This window comes from Cricetulus griseus, chromosome 3 (assembly GCF_003668045.3).
Source record: "Cricetulus griseus strain 17A/GY chromosome 3, alternate assembly CriGri-PICRH-1.0, whole genome shotgun sequence".
Taxonomy (NCBI): Eukaryota; Metazoa; Chordata; class Mammalia; order Rodentia; family Cricetidae; genus Cricetulus; species Cricetulus griseus.
Window position 1 is genome coordinate 202,826,972 of NC_048596.1, and position 18,891 is coordinate 202,845,862.

General features: G+C 44.5%; 1 protein-coding gene across 1 annotated transcript in view; it reads left to right on the forward strand.

The window, feature by feature from the left end:
• Kcnk1 (potassium two pore domain channel subfamily K member 1) overlaps positions 1–16,668 on the forward strand; it is a 34,252-nt gene extending 17,584 nt beyond the window's left edge. Inside the window, exons 2-3 of the mRNA XM_035441470.1 lie at positions 11,642–12,037; positions 16,409–16,668. Of these exons, the coding sequence (XP_035297361.1) occupies positions 11,642–12,037; positions 16,409–16,668 (656 nt within the window). The remainder of the gene's footprint in view (positions 1–11,641; positions 12,038–16,408) is intronic.
• Positions 16,669–18,891: the final 2,223 nt, after the last annotated feature.

Here is an 18,891-nt window from a genome sequence, read left to right on the forward strand (position 1 = left end):
GTGTCGTGGAGCTTGTCCTCAGGGTGTTTCCATGTAGGTTAGCACATCTAAATAAACCAGACTAACATACTGTGTTTGGGAAATGTTGGCACCTCCATACAAATGTCTGAGGGAATCTCACGGAATCTAGGACTGTTGGACTGTATTACTGTTCTTACATGGCCAGTTTCCTAAAAGGTGATTTGTAGTCTTAGTGTCAAGTGAATGTTCTCTGTCTAAAAGTCAAATCACGGCCCTAATTTGTCTAAAATCTCCATTAATCCCCTGTAAAATGTCACAGTAATTCAATTTCGAGATAACCTGAGAAAGAGCCATTTTTAATAATTTCTAGTGTGGAATGTTCTGTTTGTAAGCAGGTGATTTTCTGGTTGGGTGCAGCAGATCCTAAATGAGGGGACAGAAAATACTGACAGTTGAGGGAGGGAACTCAGTTCTGTGCCAGAGCAGAGCAGTTTCCCCTTTAGAGCAAGAAATGGGAAGTTAGCACAGGTCTGTGTCCTCAGGAAGTGGTGGTCCATTTATCTGTTTATTATTAACTGGGTGAGAAGTTTTAAAGACAGGTGTTTGGCTGAGGCAGCTAAGATAAGAAAGGGACAAGAAGGGATATTTACCTTCCCAGGGCTGTGCAGTGACAGGTGGCTCTTGCTGCCAGGACTTCCATGTTCTCTAGCATCTGTGTGTGGACGGTCATCCGTAGATGGGAAAGCTAAGTCGAGAAGACATGGATGTCTTCTGTGAGACATTAGAAGACAGTGAGGACTCAAGTGCATGTGCCCCAATGGGCCAGGGGCTCTGAGTCAGGAAGGTTTGGTGGTAGCTGTGCTTTGAGTCTAGAACATTCCAAAGGTACAAAGAAGCCTTGCTATCAGGGTTAAAATGCATCTGTTGAATTTTGGTAACAATGACTTTTTTTGACAATTGTTCGTTTGTTTATTTTTTTAATTACATGTATTTATTTATTTGTTGGGTGGGGGCACATACTGTGGCATGCATGTGCAGATCAGAAGACAACTTTGGAGGGTTGGTTCTCTCATTCCCATGTGGGCCCTGGGGATTGTACACTGGAAAACTCAACCAGTGACCAACTATCCTCTTTAAAGGCACCCCTAGCCATGACCTAGAAGTCACCCCCAGGTTCCATCTCTTCAGCATCCTACCACCTCCCTAAAGTGTGACTTGGGGGACAAGCCTTCAACATAAGGATCTGCAGGAATATTCTAGAGGTAAACTCTGACATAAAGGCAGTAAGGGTAAGGCCCCCTCTTCCTTTCCAAGAGCTGAGCAGCCTGCTCTGTCCAGTGACTCTGTGGTAAGAGCTGGGACAACTGGCCAGTGGATCACACACACACACACACACACACACACACACACACACACAAATATACCTACACACACAAACACACATACATGCACAAACACTTCCACATACAAACATACATGCACATAAACATACCCACGTACAAACACACACACACACACATGCACCACGCATACATAAACATATACATACATACACAAGCATTCACATGCACACGCACATACAAACATGCAATACATACACTCAAACTTACCCTCACACAAACATACCCACACACAAACATACACACATAAACATACACACATAAACATACACACATAAACATACACACACACACACACACACACAAATATACCTACACACACAAACACACATACATGCAAAACACTTCCACATACAAACATACATGCACATAAACATACCCACGTACAAACACACACACACACATGCACCACGCATACATAAACATATACATACATACACAAGCATTCACATGCACACGCACATACAAACATGCAATACATACACTCAAACTTACCCTCACACAAACATACCCACACACAAACATACACACATAAACATACACACATAAACATACACACACACACTGAGCCACAGCAAATCTTTCCTCCTGCTAAGTTGCTTCTGTCACTATTGACAAGCAGCTGACAGCCAAAATGGCAGTGTGAAGTCGAGCCTGGGCTCCTGGGTTGCTGTACCCAGGAGGTGTGACACAGCAGAGCCTCTGGTCTCAGAGTGCCCACCAGGGACATCTGTCAGCAAGGGCTGTGTTCTTGAACACTTGAATCACATCATGAAAAGCTGGGGCAATCTAAATGGATACCTGGTTGAGTTGTCTAGTTTGCCAATGTCTTCCTCAGTGCTGGTTGTTTTTTGTCAACTTGATAAAAGCTAGAGTCATCTGGGAAGAGGAAGTGGACATCAAGTGAGGATTTGCCTACTAAGACTGGCCTGTTAGAAAGTCTGAAGGGTGTGTTTTTGGTTAATGATTGATTGGGGAGGGCCCAGCCCTGTGGGCAATGCTTTCCTTGGGCAGGTGATCTTAGGTGGTATAAGAAAGCAGGCTGAGCAAGCCCTGGAGAGCAAGCCAGTAAGCCTTTTCTCCATGGCGTCACATCAGTTCTTGCTTCCAGGTACCTGCCTTGGTTTCCATTGGTGATGGACTATACCCTGTAAGTCAAATAAAACCACACCGCCCGAAGTTACTTTGGTCATGGGCTTTATCACAAGAGAGAAACCTAACTAGTACACACACTAAGGCTGAGGAGCACAGAGTGGGGATTTTGTCCAGACAGAATAATTGTCAAAGGGCCAGTGAGATGATTCAGTGGGTAAAGGCATTTGCTGCCAAGTCTGATGACCTGAGCTCAAACCTCAAGGCACGCCCACATGATGGACAAAGAAAATTGACACCTGAAAGTTGTCCTCTGACCTACACACACACACACACACACACACACACACACACACACAGAGAGAGAGAGAGAGAGAGAGAGAGAGAGAGAGAGAGAGAGAAAGAGAGAGAGAGAGAGAGAAAGGCAACTAAGTAAATAACTAAATAACTAAATAAATAAATAAATAAATATGACTTCAAAAGAACAATAGTCAAAGAAATGATTGTTGGTTTCCAAAACTCAATGGATGCATTATGATCCTGGTTGGTACACAAGGCTTGTTTGTGCCCTTAGGTCAACTCAGAAAGACCAAAGAGTGTTGAAATGCAAGCATTTCCTTGGTGCCATCTGTCATTGTTTGGCCAGCCTTAAACTTGAGATTCTCGTGGTAGCTAAAGATTGGTTAGCATCTTTAGCTATTTCCTTCCTAAGGCTGTTTCAGTACCTGTGAATAGTGATTATCAATTTGAGAATGGAAAATAATAATTTGCATATGAATGTTTTATGTATAGTTTGCCTGTTGCATAGCAACCGTCATTGGGCTATGTTAAACACAATATGTCTCAGAAAACAAATCTGCTTAACCACAGGGAAAACTGTAATTTATGGTTCATTCAAGTCACATGCATGTTTTGAGACCTCCCCCTGCAAGCTGATCTCTGCTTCATGGGTTAAGAATATGGAAATAGGGCTGCACATACATGGTCCAGATACATACATACAGGCAAATACTCATATTTATAACATAAAAATAATTTTTAATTAAACATTGTAACAGCAGAGACAACTCTCATCTGAGGTAAACCTACAGCTTCCTGGCAAAGTCATCATTTTTCTGGTGTTTTGTGCTTTTGGTTTAAATCAGTAGGACATCCTATGTGGCAAGTTAGTAACACATCCCCTGGGTCATCAAACTAATAGTTCAGTTTTTTTGTTAATTACTAATGCACAAAACTTACCTCTGCCAAATTATACCAGTGACTTTTCTCACTGTTGTGACCAAACACCTTACAAAAGCACCCTGAGGGAGGATTTATTCCAGCTCACAGTGTGAGGGTGCAGTCCATCATGTCAGGGAAGGCATGGCGGCAGGAGCTGAGGCAGCTGGTCACACTGTGTCCACAGTCAGGAAGCAGAGAGATGAATGCTAGTTCTCAGCTCACTTCCTCATTTTTATTCGGCCCAGAACCCCAGCCCATGGAACGATGCTGCCTATATTCAAAGTAGGTTTTCCCTCCTCCGAGACGTAGCCAGAGGTTTGTCTCTTAGGCGATCCTAGATCCTGCCAAGCTGACAACCAATATTAAGTACTCCACAAATGAACTCAATTTGGCCCATACTGGCACTCTAGCATAAAGTACTTCTTGGCACCAGTAGGCACCCTAAAATAAGAAGACAGACATCCTTGCCCTGAAACAAATATTTTAAAAGAGAAGAATAACTACAATCAACATAAGGAGGTAGAAAAAATTCATATAAAATAAGTGCTTGAAGGAAGATGGAATAAGGAACTTAAGATGATACAAGGATCACACTGGGGTGACGTAGGGATTTTATGTATTTTACCTTCTCCATGTTGACTTTGGACAAGTCTTAAAATTGGTGAGCAAGCCAGCCATGTGTATGAACAAGCAAGAGCCACTCCAATGGTGACATCGTGTGCAAAGGTCCTGCATCAAGATGCCTGACATGGAGTCAGCATCTTCTGGTTCCTCTGGGGCAAATGGAATGTCTCAGAAAGTCCCACCTGAGTCACTAAAAGGAGGGACAGGAAAACATACTTTTCCTTAACTGGTATAAGTTTGTGGCTGAGACACACAGCCCCATAATGATGGGTGAATTAATACAGGGAAAGTTCACGAGTTTACTAAGCCTGTAGGTCCACCACATGGAGGAAAAGTATTTCCACAAAGAACAGCACATGTTAGGGAAGTGACACAGTCCCAGGTATCCAAGGTGAGAAAAGCCTTTATGGGAGGAACTGTAGGTCCCACTGGCCCAGAAGGGCAGGAGGAAGTCAGAGGGACATTTGTCTGTGTGAATCTCTGTTTTGCCTTTAGACAAACAGAAGGCATACAGTCCCCAGCATTTCATCACCTTCAGCTAAAGAGTCCTTTATAATTGGAAGAAAAATGTTTGTTTTGGTACCTTGTTATCTTCCATTACTGTATCAAAACATTTGAGACAATCAACTTAAAAGGAGGGAAGGTCTATTTTGGCTGGATGGCCCACTGGCCTTGCTTAGGCCTCTGATGAGGCAGGGAGCTTCATGGCAGAGAACAGGTGGAGGGTAGAGCTGCAGAAAGCCCCAGGGATCCACCTGTCAGCCTCCCTGGTGCCTGGATTACAATACATGACACTGTGCCCATGTTTTATGGTGGATCTGTGTGGGTACTGGGGATTGAATTCAGGTCCTAATGCTTCCATGGCAAACACTTCAGTGGCTGAGCGTTCTCCTCACCCCCTAGAGTATCTTCACAGTCTTTGGAAAGGGAAAGAAATGCAGGCTACGTTAGCTATTGGTCAGAGGGTAGGATAATGCTTGGCGGAGATATCAGTAGTGCACAGAAGAGTGGTTCATGAGCCTAGAGTCATTAGCTGTTAATTCTGGGCTGATTGGGGTCAGCAATCCTGAAAGTTTATACCCTAAACAGGAAAAACAGGGTGTGGTGTCCCTGGTGGTCAGCTGCAAAGGAATTAAATCACAGTTTCCACATGAATAGTCTTTTCTGTTGACTTCACCTGCAGCTGATTAAATGCCTTTGTGCTTTCACCTGCCAGCCTGTATAATTAATTTTAAGACAGCTCAGAATGTTTCTTTATCAATTACTCTCAGGGACTGCTTTAATAGCCTCCAGCCATCACTATGGAGAGTGTTATCTTAAAAGATGTGTTGGGAATTGAACTGTGTGCAGAGAATAGAGCTGAGTGTGCAAATGGCTTCCTTGTAGTGGATTGGAAAGCTGCATGGCTGACCTGAGCGAGTGTGCATACTGTGGGGACAGGAGTGTGGTGTTTCACGTGTGCTTGTGAGCTCAGTACATACATCACATGGGTCATTCCACTTTATCCTTGGGCTATCTGCATGAACTAAGAAGTAACATCATACAAGTCCACCAGGAACATTTGTTTATTCATCTAGTAACTTCTGTCTCCACAGGTGTGAAAGTTCCAGTAAGTCTCAGTGGACACCTTGCTCTCCTCCTGTAGCCACTAGGGACATTGACAAAGGATGATTGTGAGTCTCAGCAATGGCATGGCAGTGGCAGATTTGGCTTGCTCCAGAGGGTGGCTCGGGATCCGAATCCCTTCACACTGTGTGAGGGTTGAGGACCACTTCACCTGTTCTAGAGTTAGAGCTTAGGGCCAAGTGGGAACCCTCTTGGCTACTTGTGGGTTTTCTGTGGCTAGGGGTACATCCCAAATGCAGCATCAAGAAAACAGTGTCTGGGCTGGAGAGACAGCCCCACTGTTAAGGACACTGGTAGCTCTTTCGGAGGGCCCAGTTTGGTCTCCAGCATACCCACCTTGGATGGCTCACAACTATCTCTATCTCCACCTCCGTGGGATCTGATACACTCTTCGGGCACCCATGCATACTGCACACTCGTGCACATAGCCGCATACAGATACACTCATACACACAAATAAAAATAAAATAAATCTTATGGAAAGTAGCACCTCCTTGTCACTCGGCGTTTTGAGTTACCTTTGGAGTCTGTCTTCCCAGAAGTTCCCAGGGGAAGAAAGATTAAATCCTGAGTTGTCTAAGTAGCCACCATGCCTGGGGGAATGCCCGCAGCAGGGTTTGTGTTTCCCTCTTCTGAAAGTGCATTTCTAGGAAACTTTTACAGTATAATTTGAAACTCCAGGGTAGTGATGGCTTCAGGGTGATTATGTTAAACCCAGAGGGGACCTGGAGAAAGTAGCAGGAGGAGGACATCAGACTAGTCGTGATCTGGGGCTTCCAGAGCACCTTTATCTATTGTTCCCATTGGCTTTCATGTTTCTCCACCCTTGGCCTAGTCCTGTTGTTAACATTGCCAAGGTGGGGACGGGGGGTTGTGACTCAATGTCTGTCTAAGAGGGCTTGTAGTGCAAACAAACATGAGGACCTCAGGACAGAACCCTGGCACCCACATAAAAAGCTAGGTATGCACCTGTACCTCAGCACCGTGGGGAGGGGGGCAGACAGGAGGATGTACAGATTGCTTGTTGAACCTTATTTGGGGTCTGTCTGGGAGTGTGCTTCTGGAGGATGTTAGCATAGGGTTAAGCTAGGGAGATCTGCCCACCAGAGAGTCTGGTTGTGTCTAGAGTGTTCAGGGCCCACACAAAACAAAAGATTTTCTCTGTCTCCTTGTGCTGGGACACCTGCTTCTGTCTTGGCTGTCAGAACCCATGGTTCTCAGGCCAGTGCTCTGCTCACTGGAGGCTGGAAGCCTGGAGGCTTTAGAGAAGGACCTGTTCCTTCCATGCCCTTGTAGGGACACTCAGTCTAGAGAAAAAGGAAACAAACAGAGTTCAGGGTTGCAGACTCAGTCAGTTTCATGGAGGATGAGACAAGAGGCCACTGATTTGTGACTCTGTCAGGATGACTTTCAGTGCCTGGAGCTCCTTCCTGGGCCTCCTTCCCCAGCATGCATCACACTAACAACAGTGAAGGCAAACACTGTTCCATACCTTGCTAGTTACTTAAAAGAAACAACGATAGTTACTACACCTGCTGAACTACACCTCTCTCAGAGGCATCTGTACAAGGAGAAAATTCCAGATCTGCAACTTCCTCTGGTGTGCCATGGGAAAGCCCAAAAGTTGTTCTTTTAGATGCCATAAAGGGGATACAAACATTTAAAGACCTGCGTCAGCATGATCTGAGGGTTTTCTGTGAAATGCTCCACATCTCATGTATCTGCATGTCCTAAGATGGTGGTTGTTTCTTGAGCAGGTCTGACCTACCTGAAGGCAGTGGGTCACTGGAGGGTAAGCCTAAGGGTTTTAGTCCAGCCCTACTTCCTGCCCTAGGCTCCCTGATTCCTGGCTGAGGTTCCCTGCTTCCTGATTCCCAAAGATGTGACACTCCCATTACCAGCACACAGACAGGAGCTGGACCTGCCTGCCACCACGCCCTCCCCACCTTGGTGGGCTGGGCCCTTTCAAACTTGGAGCCCACGTTGTTCATAGGTTGCTTGTTTCAGAGATTCCATCATAGTAACAAGAAAGCAGCCAGTTACATAGTACAGCCTCAGATTAGAGATTAGCTGCACAGTACTGGGGCTATTGTAGTTGTGGTACCCAAATGGGAAGCCTAATATTGTAGAAGGCTGACATTCATATAACCACCTGTGGTATATACCCTCCAGAGACTCACAGGTGCAGAGATGTTACCAAACAAAGCAGCTGAGGAGCAGAAATTTAAGAATCAAGTTTAGAACTGTCTTCCTAGAAATCTAACTCTTTTGCTGTTGTTTGGAGACAGAGTCTGTGTCTTAATTCCATTTCCTGTTTTGATAAAATACCCTGACCAAAGAAGCTTAAGGGAGAAAGGATTTGGAGGCTCACAGTTCCATGACAGTTTGTCATTGGGGCAGGAACCTGAAACCCCTAGTTACATTATGTCCACAGTCAAGAGCAGAGAGGAACAGACATACATGCCTGTGCTTAGCTTGATTTGTCCACTCTCACACAGTTCAGGATTCCCTTCCCTAGGGAATGGTGCCGCCCACTTTCAGACTGGGTCTTTCCTCATCAATCAATGTAATCAAGACAATCCCCTGCAGACATGCCCCCGGCCAACCTGATTTAGACAATCTGTTGCTGAGACTCCTTACTTCCCAGGTGATTCTAGATTGTGTTGAGTTGATAATTAAAATTAACCCTCATACTTTCTGCAATCCAAAGTGATTCATATAAACATCAAAGTGGGTAAAATGGCCCTAGGTCAGGGTCCCATGCTTGTAGCTTTTAGTCTCTTAGCTAGAGTTTATTACAGACATAAAAAATGTCTTTCTGTAACCAGATCCTGGCACTGTGTGGTGATCATGTTTACAGTTTGAAAATAACATCATAGTTAATGAGATTTAGTTAACTTATAAGTAAAAGAGGTAGCAAATTTTGAGAATAAAATTATATCAAGCTCTCTCTCTCTCTCTCTGTGTGTGTGTGTGTGTGTGTGTGTAGGGTAGAGGGCAAGCTTGGGCATTGTTTGTCATCCACCTTGTTTATGAGACAGGGTTTCTCACTGGCCCATGGCTTGACAATTCCAGGCCCAGCCCTAGGATTCCAAGTGTATCCTGCAGTGCCTGACTTTATTCCATGGATTCTCAGTATGGAACACAGGTTCTCATGCTTATAAAACTATGCTACCACCTGAGCCATCTCTCCAGTACCCCCTAACAAGGAACAAATTCACAAACACACAAGTTTTTATCCCCTACCCCAGGTCACTTTCTTTCCTCTACAAACTCCCTGCCAGTCATTTCCATTCCTTGAAATCTCTGCTTAGCCATCTTGGCCTATGGATGCTCTTACTGCCTTACACTCTTAGTCACAAGCTCATCACTCCACTCCTGGATTTCTGCTCTGCTGTGGGTCAAAAAAAAAAAAAAAATCAGTCTCCAGAGTCCATGTCTCCTTGTCTCTATTCACTGGAACATGTCCCCTGAACACCTGATGAAGACTCTAGCTTCTGCCAAGCCTGTAGCCTGTGTGGTCATAGGCTGCTTGACTTACAACTGGTCTTGTTCTTTTCCATCAAACAAAACACCAACGCTTCCCTTTCCCATATGCTGCCTGGATGTGACACACTATTGGCACCCTTCATGTGGTAAGGAAGCCTCAACTCTCCAACTGTCAAGCTCAAAATTAGCCTCATGATTTAGCTAGAGCTGTTGGCTGCATGGGGACCAGACAGATTCAGGAATTGGTGTTCAGAGCCATGGTTCTTAACCATTTGGGGACATGTGTCACTTTTAAGAGGCTTTGCTTTGGAAACTTCACAAAAACATGCATATGTGGATAGATGTGTATGTTTGCAACAAGACTTCAGTCATGATCTGTGCACCTTCTGAGGCAGGTGAGTGTGTGTGTGTGTGTGTGTGTGTGTGTGTGTGTGTGTGTGTGTGTGTTTACTCACTGGGTACAGAGGCCAGAGGACAGGAGTGTCCTGCTCTGTCACTGTCTTATTCCCTTGAGACAGAATTTCTCACTGAATATAGAGCTAGGTTGTCTGCCTGCAAGCCTCAGTGACCCTCCTGTCTCCCATGCCTCCTTACTGAGCTGGGATTTAGGTTCATGCATGCCTATTCCTGGCTTTTTATATGGGTGCTGAGGATTTGAACTCATGTCCTCAAAGGCTGAAGACATCTAAGTTATCTCTTGAGCCCCAAAAGGAGAGTTTTGTTTTTTTTTTTTTTTAATAATGTGAGATACTTGAGAATAAAACAATTTAAATCTGCAACTGAGGGGTTTTGGAATTATTTCTAAGCAAGATAAATTCCCAAGACTACACCTTGAAACCCTTTTCAATTACAGTAACATGTCATTTTTTCAGAACCTAATTTCATTTTTTTTTTAAATACACTTAGCTAGCTCTTTCTTGAACTGACTTGTTCAGACACATTTACCGTTTCAAGAGGAAGCCTTCATGGGATTTCAAACAGGATCCAGAGAGCCTCCTTCCCAGCTGAGTTTGTTCATTGGTTCAACAGGTTTTTTTGATAATGATTTTGAGAAAAGAAACCAGACATGCGTTATGACTGACAACCACTAGTTCTAAAGTAACTGTTCTGGTTTGGTTGGGGGTGGGGGAATCATGGGGTCTCTGAATACCTGGAAACTAGAAAATGGGCTAAGAGGTTTGGAAAGAATTACTCAGCCCATGACTCACTGAGATTTTGTTCTTTGTGTCTTTACTGTGTCTGCTCCACCCTCCCCCTTACTCTTATCAACCTGTTTCCCCTCACACACCTTTATTTGTCAGTTATTCTTACGAGAGCATTCTGTGAGTCATCTGGTTCCCATAGGAGTGTAGTTCGGCTTATAGATACATAAAATGAGGATCCAGCATGGAGTGGGGAGGGGGGATCAGCCCTGCTGAGTGGGTGACCTCCTGAGTGGTGTGAGATGAGGTGGGTGTCCCCTCTACACACCCTTCTTCCTGCTCAGCCCTGCAGGGTGTCCTAAGCCAGAGACCTCTGCATGAGAGGAGTGGGTCAGATCTCATGAAGAATGGATGGACACTCCAAATGTTACCAGAGGGGATCTTAGTGGTGTCCCTGGACATGATGTCTGGGCTCTTTCTGTCTTGAGCAATGAAATGGATACAAGTCAGAACAGCAGTCATGAAACTGTGGCTTTATTGAAAGTGAGATCAGGGATTCAGCAGATGGCTCAGAGCATTGAGAGCTTACACTTTTGATTTGATTCTCACACTTACCTTAGATGGCTCTCTTCTAGTCACTGCAGAATGGCTTGCATTTGACAAGAGGTAAGAGTGAAAACATAGACTACCATCCACAGGATGGGAGCATGCATCTGTGGTTCAAGAGCCCTGGCTTAGGGTTCAGGGCTCCTTCCTACCAAATACTAGAGAGAAGTTATTTGAAAGAGGCCATCTTTCTTTGGTTGTTGTAGGTAATTGATTTATGTTTGTTTGTGTGCTTGTCCCATTCTTGGGGTGGTCAGGAACAGCCTGAATGAAGCCTTTCTTGTTTGCTGGACCCTTACCTTAAACTTTCTTGTGATTCACAAATCTTGCCTCCCAAAGACTGTCACCCTGCTGAATTTCATAGACATCCAGAGCCTCTGAAGCCCACAGCACTCACACTATTCCTCGTGGCCCACAGGCGTGTTGTTTCATAACTTGTTTCCTGCTTCCATGCACTCATGGAGCCTTTTCTCCTCTCAGGCTATGGCCACACGGTGCCCTTGTCAGATGGAGGCAAGGCTTTCTGCATCATTTACTCTGTCATCGGCATCCCGTTCACCCTCCTCTTCCTGACGGCTGTGGTCCAGCGTGTCACCGTGCATGTCACCCGCAGACCGGTCCTCTACTTCCACATCCGCTGGGGCTTCTCCAAGCAGGTGGTGGCCATCGTCCATGCTGTTCTGCTGGGATTCGTCACCGTGTCCTGCTTCTTCTTCATCCCAGCCGCTGTATTCTCTGTGCTGGAGGATGACTGGAACTTCCTCGAATCCTTTTACTTCTGTTTCATCTCACTGAGCACCATCGGCCTGGGGGATTATGTTCCAGGGGAAGGCTACAACCAGAAGTTCAGAGAGCTGTACAAGATTGGGATAACATGTGAGTACCTGTAGCTTCTGCACCCTGCATGCCTGTTCTGTCCCCTATGTTCTTCTTTTTCTCAGGACTGACAGTCCTCCATCAGTGCCTGCTTGCTTTGTCTTGGATATATTTTCTTTTTCCCCTGGCTTCCTACATAACCGTTCCTATCACAATGCATTTTAAAGCCACTGCTAAGTGTCTTGGATGTGTGTGTTTTCATATGGGCTGTGCATGTGTCCCTGTTTGTGCTTGTGGAAGTCAGAGGATAACCTCCCTGGTCCTCCTTCTGGTGTCTTCTTCCGTTTGTTTGAGACAGGGTTGCTCTTTGGCTTGGCATTTCATCAAGCAGCCTAGACTGGCTGACCAGGGAGCTCTAGGGACCCAACTGTCTCTTCCTCCCATCTCACCATCTCTGGGATTACAAGTACAAGTCATGACACTAGCATTTCCTAAGGACTTGAAGGATCCAACTCAGGGTCTCACGCTTGTGATGCTCTTGACTACTGGGACCATCTCCCTTCCCCTGATCAATTTCACAAATGTTGTAACAGTCATAGTAGCCAGTACAGTAAATTACTTTATGCTGTTAAATATTTTACATGTAAGAAAATAAGACCTCAGCTTGTCACAACATCATTTTCTTTAATTTTCCAGGAAATTTCTCAAAGTAGTCACTAACCTCATTTGTCTGTGTCATTTGTTTTGAAGTTACCTGACACCAATTACTCTCAGAAATTATGTGTAGAAAATGAAGTAGGCAACACAGTTTAGATGCCTCAGTTCCCGCCGCACATGCATGAAAACCTGATTTCGGATCTTTAGCATCCATGTGAAAAGCCTGGCGTGGTGGCATGCTGGAGGGGACAGATACAGGAGGATCCCAGGATCCTTCTAGCTGAAAGTGCAAGCTCCAGGTTCAGCAAGAGACTCCATCTCAAAAATAAACCTGAGAGCCATTGAAGACAGAGAGAGTTGACCTCTGGCGTCTACTTGCATACTCACCACCAAGCATAACCTCATGCATGTGTGCACATAGCAAACAATCTGGAAAAATGCAGCCATCCATCTGGAAGAAACTGCATATTTTCTGCATGAACCCTCTCTGTGTGCTCTGGATATGTAGCAAGCAGTCATAGCATTTTCCACTGCTGCCTTCTCTAGACTTTTTTTTACCTGTGACCCAGCCCAGCCACAACTTCTAGGAAGTCATGAGCAGTCAGTGTGCTCATTCTGTCTTGTTTTCTTAATCCCACAAAGTGTTTGGTTGTACTATATTTGAACATTTCCATGAAACCGTAGGCTCACCAGGAAAAAAGACTGCACTCACAAACCCCCAGTGTTTTCCATGGCTCATGGCTCCAGTCCAAGCATAGCAAATATTTACCAAAGAGCCCTGCAGGAGGGTCTCATACTCTTTATTGTTTCAGAGTGTGTGTGTGACTCAGGGTCCATCTCACAGCCCACCTGCCTCACTTGCTGATGTCTAGCTTGCCTCTAATTCAGTAACATGGCAAATCTCCTCAGTGTGGAGATCTTTTTGTATTTGTGTTTCTTTTAGTTGGGATCTCTCCAAGAAATAGGATTACCGGCCCCAAATGTACACACTTCTTTTGTGTGTTACAGAACACAACTCTGAGGTCCCCAAATGGAACACAAGTCCACACAGTCACTGGTATCTGAGTTCCCATCCTCTTTGGGTGGCATTGACCAAAAGAGTTCTAGACATTTTGCATGTGAATTTGATAGCAATATAGATAGACATCATCTTGACTTTTCTTTCAAGCTAGCAGGCAATTCTTTAATTTTCACTTTGCTTTCTAATTTCTTTGTGAACGGGAGGAGTAGAATGTCCCCGTGGTTGTGTTTGCTAGTTCAACTTTCCTGTGTGTAAATTGTCTTCTTCGGTCTCCCAATACATGATCTCCCTCAGCTTTCCACAAAACAATGAATCCTCCCATAACCTGGGCCTTTGTTACAGTGTGGACTGTGTTTCTCAGGCAGTCAGCCAGGACGGATTTTATGCTCTGAGTGTTCAGAACTTGAATATCTAAGGAATGAATGTTCCAAGGTGTAGGTAGGATAAAAATCCCACAGCTCGCTTGAAACCCCCTGGGCACTTCTGGCAATATTCCAGAGTCAGGTTAAATTATAACCAAAGAGAGAGTGAATGTGTCTACTTACTAGCAATGATACTGCTAAACACAAGAAAGTCCCTGTGGCACCAGCTTACTGTCATAACCAACAGTCAAATCCAGAGACAACAAAGCTTTGTCCTCCAAGGACATCCAGGTCCAGTCTCCTACAATGCAAATTTTAACGTTCCTCATCTGTGTGCTTTCTGGAAATCCTCCTTTCACATTTTACTACGGGGGGGGGGGCATAAAATGAGGACTTTGGCATCCCTCTCTGTGAGTTTATCTTTTTGTTTTTCTGAAAACTGATTTCTTAAAAAAAAAAATTGAAACTGACTTAAAATGACTATTTGCCCATCACAAGTTCCAAGAAATAGCAGTTATCCTTCAAGAACGAGAAAATTGTAGTTACATAGTGAATCATCCACATGCCCAGATGCTGACAGTGACATCGTAGGAGGTTTAAGATGCAGAAATTATGACAAGAATATTGAGTGCTCAGAAAGATGCTCACAAGATGTGAAAAACTTTCTGTGACTCTCTGATTCTAAGGCCGAGGAAGAAAGATGTCACTATCGTGGGTCATTTGACTTAGGCAAAGCCACATTAGCAACAATTGACTCCTCTAAAAATTGAAACCAGGAGAGGTCAGGGTGTTCAGCTTAGCATAGCATTAGTGGTGTTGAGCAGCAGGGAGCAAATTAAAAATGGCTGCTGTTGAGAAAGACAAGAAGATTTTTGTTCAGAAGTGTGGCCACTGGCACACTGTGGAAAAGGGAGACAAACATAAGACTGGACCAACTCCATGGTCTGTCAGGCTGCTGGATTCTCTCACACAGATGCCAACAAGACCAAAGGCATCATCCAGGGAGAAGATTCCCTGATGGTGTATTTGGAGAATCCCAAAAGTACATCCCTAGAACAAGACACACGGGTGTGGGCCTAGGCCCTATCCCAAAGGATACGAAAGACTCTGATGACACCCTATGGAAGGCCTCACCATCCAGGGGGAGCAGAAAAGATATGTGACAGATAAGGTTTTAGTTGGAGGGATAGGGGAGGACAGATGGGAGAAGGGAACTGGGATTGTCATGTAAAACAATCCTGTTTCCAATTCAAATGAAAAAAGTTGGAAAAAAAATGATCTTTGCTGGAACTAAGAAGAAAGAAGAGAAAGTAAACCTAATGGCTTAACTTAAAAATTTTACTAACATGTAATACCACCTGCCTTATTTATTACAAAAAAGTCTCATGGCTTTTAATGTGTGCCATAATTTAATTCATACATCAGAACTCAGATCATGAATGGCCAACAATGTTTTGTGTTGGAAAGTCCAGATTTAGGTAAAACTGACTGGTGGTAAAGTGGATATGATCTCTTTTAAAATAACAATTCCAGTTGCGTAAACACTGCTCTCCCCCAATCAGTAATATTCAACTTTCTACAAAGATGGTGGTGTCACTGCAAAACCAATTGGATGGTCTCATACTTAGATTTATGAAACTGGGCATATGGATGTGTTTAAATACTGGGGAAATGCTCTTACGGCCTTAGAACCAAGCAGAAGATGTCTGTGCTTCTGTTTGTGTTCACTGGCCTGTTACAGGCCATGGTTAAACTGTCTATTCTTGACAATGCCGATTTAATTAGGATGCCCTTTGTCAAGGATGCTGCCTTTTATTGCTGAGAGGTGTGGTTTATGTATGATATCAAATAAAGAGTGTTCTTAAAAAAATTGAAGCCAGGACTGGGGAGATGGCTCAGCAGGTAACCGTGAGCACAGTATGCATGAAGACATGAGTTTGAATTCCCAGCTCCCACATAAAAAGCAGGGTATGGCTGTCCACCTGCATCTTAGTGCCAGCTGAGGTGGAGATAGAATGATTGCTAAGGCTTGCTGGCTGCCAGCCTAGCTCCAAGTTTAGTGAGAGACTTTGTCTCAAGAACTAAAGCAGAGAGTGGTGTCCTTGGGCCTCTGTACACATATGCATGGGCATACCCTCCTGCTATCGTGAAGCTCACATATGCAATTGAAGCCTGCAATTGTGACTAATCCAAGTTCATTGATGGCTAAGTCATTTCATTCTTCTTTGCATTCCTCCATGAGCTGTAGACTTCAAACATCCCTTGAAATAAACTGGCAGTGGACCTGCTGGAGAACTCTTATGTGTGGCGTGGGAGGAGAATAAGTCATTGGGTCTTGATTTTATGGTAACTAGGTCAAACCGAGCTGCTGCTGTGTTTTCTCCCTTGCAGGTTACCTTCTCCTCGGACTCATTGCCATGTTGGTCGTCCTGGAAACCTTCTGTGAACTCCATGAGCTGAAGAAATTCAGGAAAATGTTCTACGTGAAGAAAGACAAGGATGAAGATCAAGTTCACATCATGGAGCATGACCAGCTGTCCTTCTCTTCCATCACTGAGCAGGCAGCCGGCCTGAAGGAGGATCAGAAGCAAAATGAGCCTTTTGTGGCTTCCCAGTCGCCACCCTACGAGGATGGCTCTGTGAACCACTGAGCGTGGGCCATCAGACCCCGGACATGAGGCAGAGCCTTGACTGTGTCCATTTTTACAAGAAGGTTGAAGCCAAGATGATGTTATTTTAAGAAATATCTACTGTTAACAATAAAACAGGGAACTTTGGGCTCTGGGGGTGGGTGTCTAATCCCTGGGCAAATGAGATGTATACCTGTAATTCAAAGAAGATGCAGTCACCTGGACATCACACACTGGGGACAAATACTTGAAGCAGTGTACTGCAGTGGATGGAGGCAGATTTTATATGTAACTGGGGACTCTCCGTTTGCATTCCAATCATTTTGCCGACAGCTAAATAGCAACATTTATATTTAAAAACAAACAAAAATCTATAGAGATGTATTTTATAAATAGGTTTACGTGTCCTGGCTTGCATGTGCCTATCCTAAATGATTATTTTTGTAGAGTCTAAATTAATTCTATTTATAATGAATAAGTTACCATCCACTGTGTACATAGAACATATAAATATGTTTATATCCTGTATATATGTGTAGGCTACCAGATCTCCCTGTACTTCTTAAACCAAGATAAGGAATATTTTTTTTTTTGATTTCTCTTTCTATTAAAGAACTCAGAATTGCCACAATGAGCTAGGAGGCATAAGAAACCCAAGAGAAAAATCAATGTGACATTCTGTTACCATTCATGCTTCTGCCTTCTTATGATGGTGTGGGACCAGATGACCAGTGAGGAAGAAAATCTGTTAGGAGGTGAATATATTTGATCTGGAAGGTACACCACTATTTCCACCCACCTCACACTAAAGCACAGGACACAGCATCAATGCCCCCAACAAGCAGATTATGCCAGGTTAATCTGAGAATTCTACATTTAGAAGCTGAAATCAATAAAATCATGGCAGGTTGCAATCTCGTGTCTTACTATGTCTGATGTTTTCCACTATGTCCCTTGTCTATATAGGCACTGCTTTAGAGATACCGTGTAGTAACAATTCATTGGTGTACCTGGGATATCAGGAAAGGCTATAGAAGAAGGAGTCAGGAAGACCCTGTGTGATGACAGATGGTCACTGATGCCTCTATCTTGCTATCATGGGTTGCAACCAGAGGTAATTCCCCTCACCTGATGATGACCTGCCCACACTCCGGGATTGTGGTGTGTGGTCTCTACACATTAGGTACCTTGCTCCTCACCACTTAAGCCCCATGCTGCCCACTCTGCCCTTATCCTTCCAACAGTAGATCCCCAACTAAGAACAAAGTCCTTCCTTGTGGCACAAAGTTGTGCATCTTAGCTCAAATTTCTGGGGATTGGTGTAACACTCATAAAGCCACTGTGCTGGTCATCTCTGGTGACCTCTAGTGTGAGCATGGCCTTCCTAGTGTTTCTGAACCTGAACCATGAAGCTAAAGAGCAGATATTTTCCATGCTGGCCTTGCCTCTCAGAAGGTAGGCTGCTCTCAAGATACAGTGTGAGCATGGCCTTCTTTAGTGTTTCTGAACCTGAACCAGGCAGCTAAAGAGCAGATATTTTCCATGCTGGCCTTGCCTCTCAGAAGGTAGGCTGCTCTCAAGATACAGACAGGAGTAAGGGCACAGTAGCGGCTTCTCACAGGAGACAGTAAGTGTCCTGGGCTTAGCCAAACCTGCAAAGGTCACAGAGTTTACTGTATGGTAGGTATGGTGTGGACAGAGTCCTGAGAGGTCTCAGAGTATAAGTCACGGGGACAGTGGGTCACGGGTTGAGTGTCTTTCTGTTTGATATTTCAGGGAGAAAAGTACTGCTTCCTACAGCTTCTCAACTTTAATGTGGATGGGAGTCCAAAGCATAGGACCCGAGGAAGCACACTGAGGGTGCCTGTACTAAGTAGCCAAGTGACATGGAGAGGAGATGGCTCAGTCGATGCAGAGACAATCACAGATGAGGGATAGACCCGCTCTCTTGAGAACTAACATTAGCAGGACAGCATTGGCCATTCCTTAGAGTAGTGTCCCCATGACATAACCACCTCTCACTAGACTCTGCCTCTTAAAGGTCCCAGCACTTAATAGCAGCACATGGGGGAAAATCTTCCAGCACACTAACCCTTGGGGGACACAACACATTCAAAATCTAGCACTGGGTGTCTCTGCAGCAATAAGATTTTACAAATCTAAATCTGTGCAGAGCCAAGGGGAGAAAAGCAGGGGCCTTTCTGATCAGACAAATTCTGCTCCATTTCAGGAAGACTACAAGAT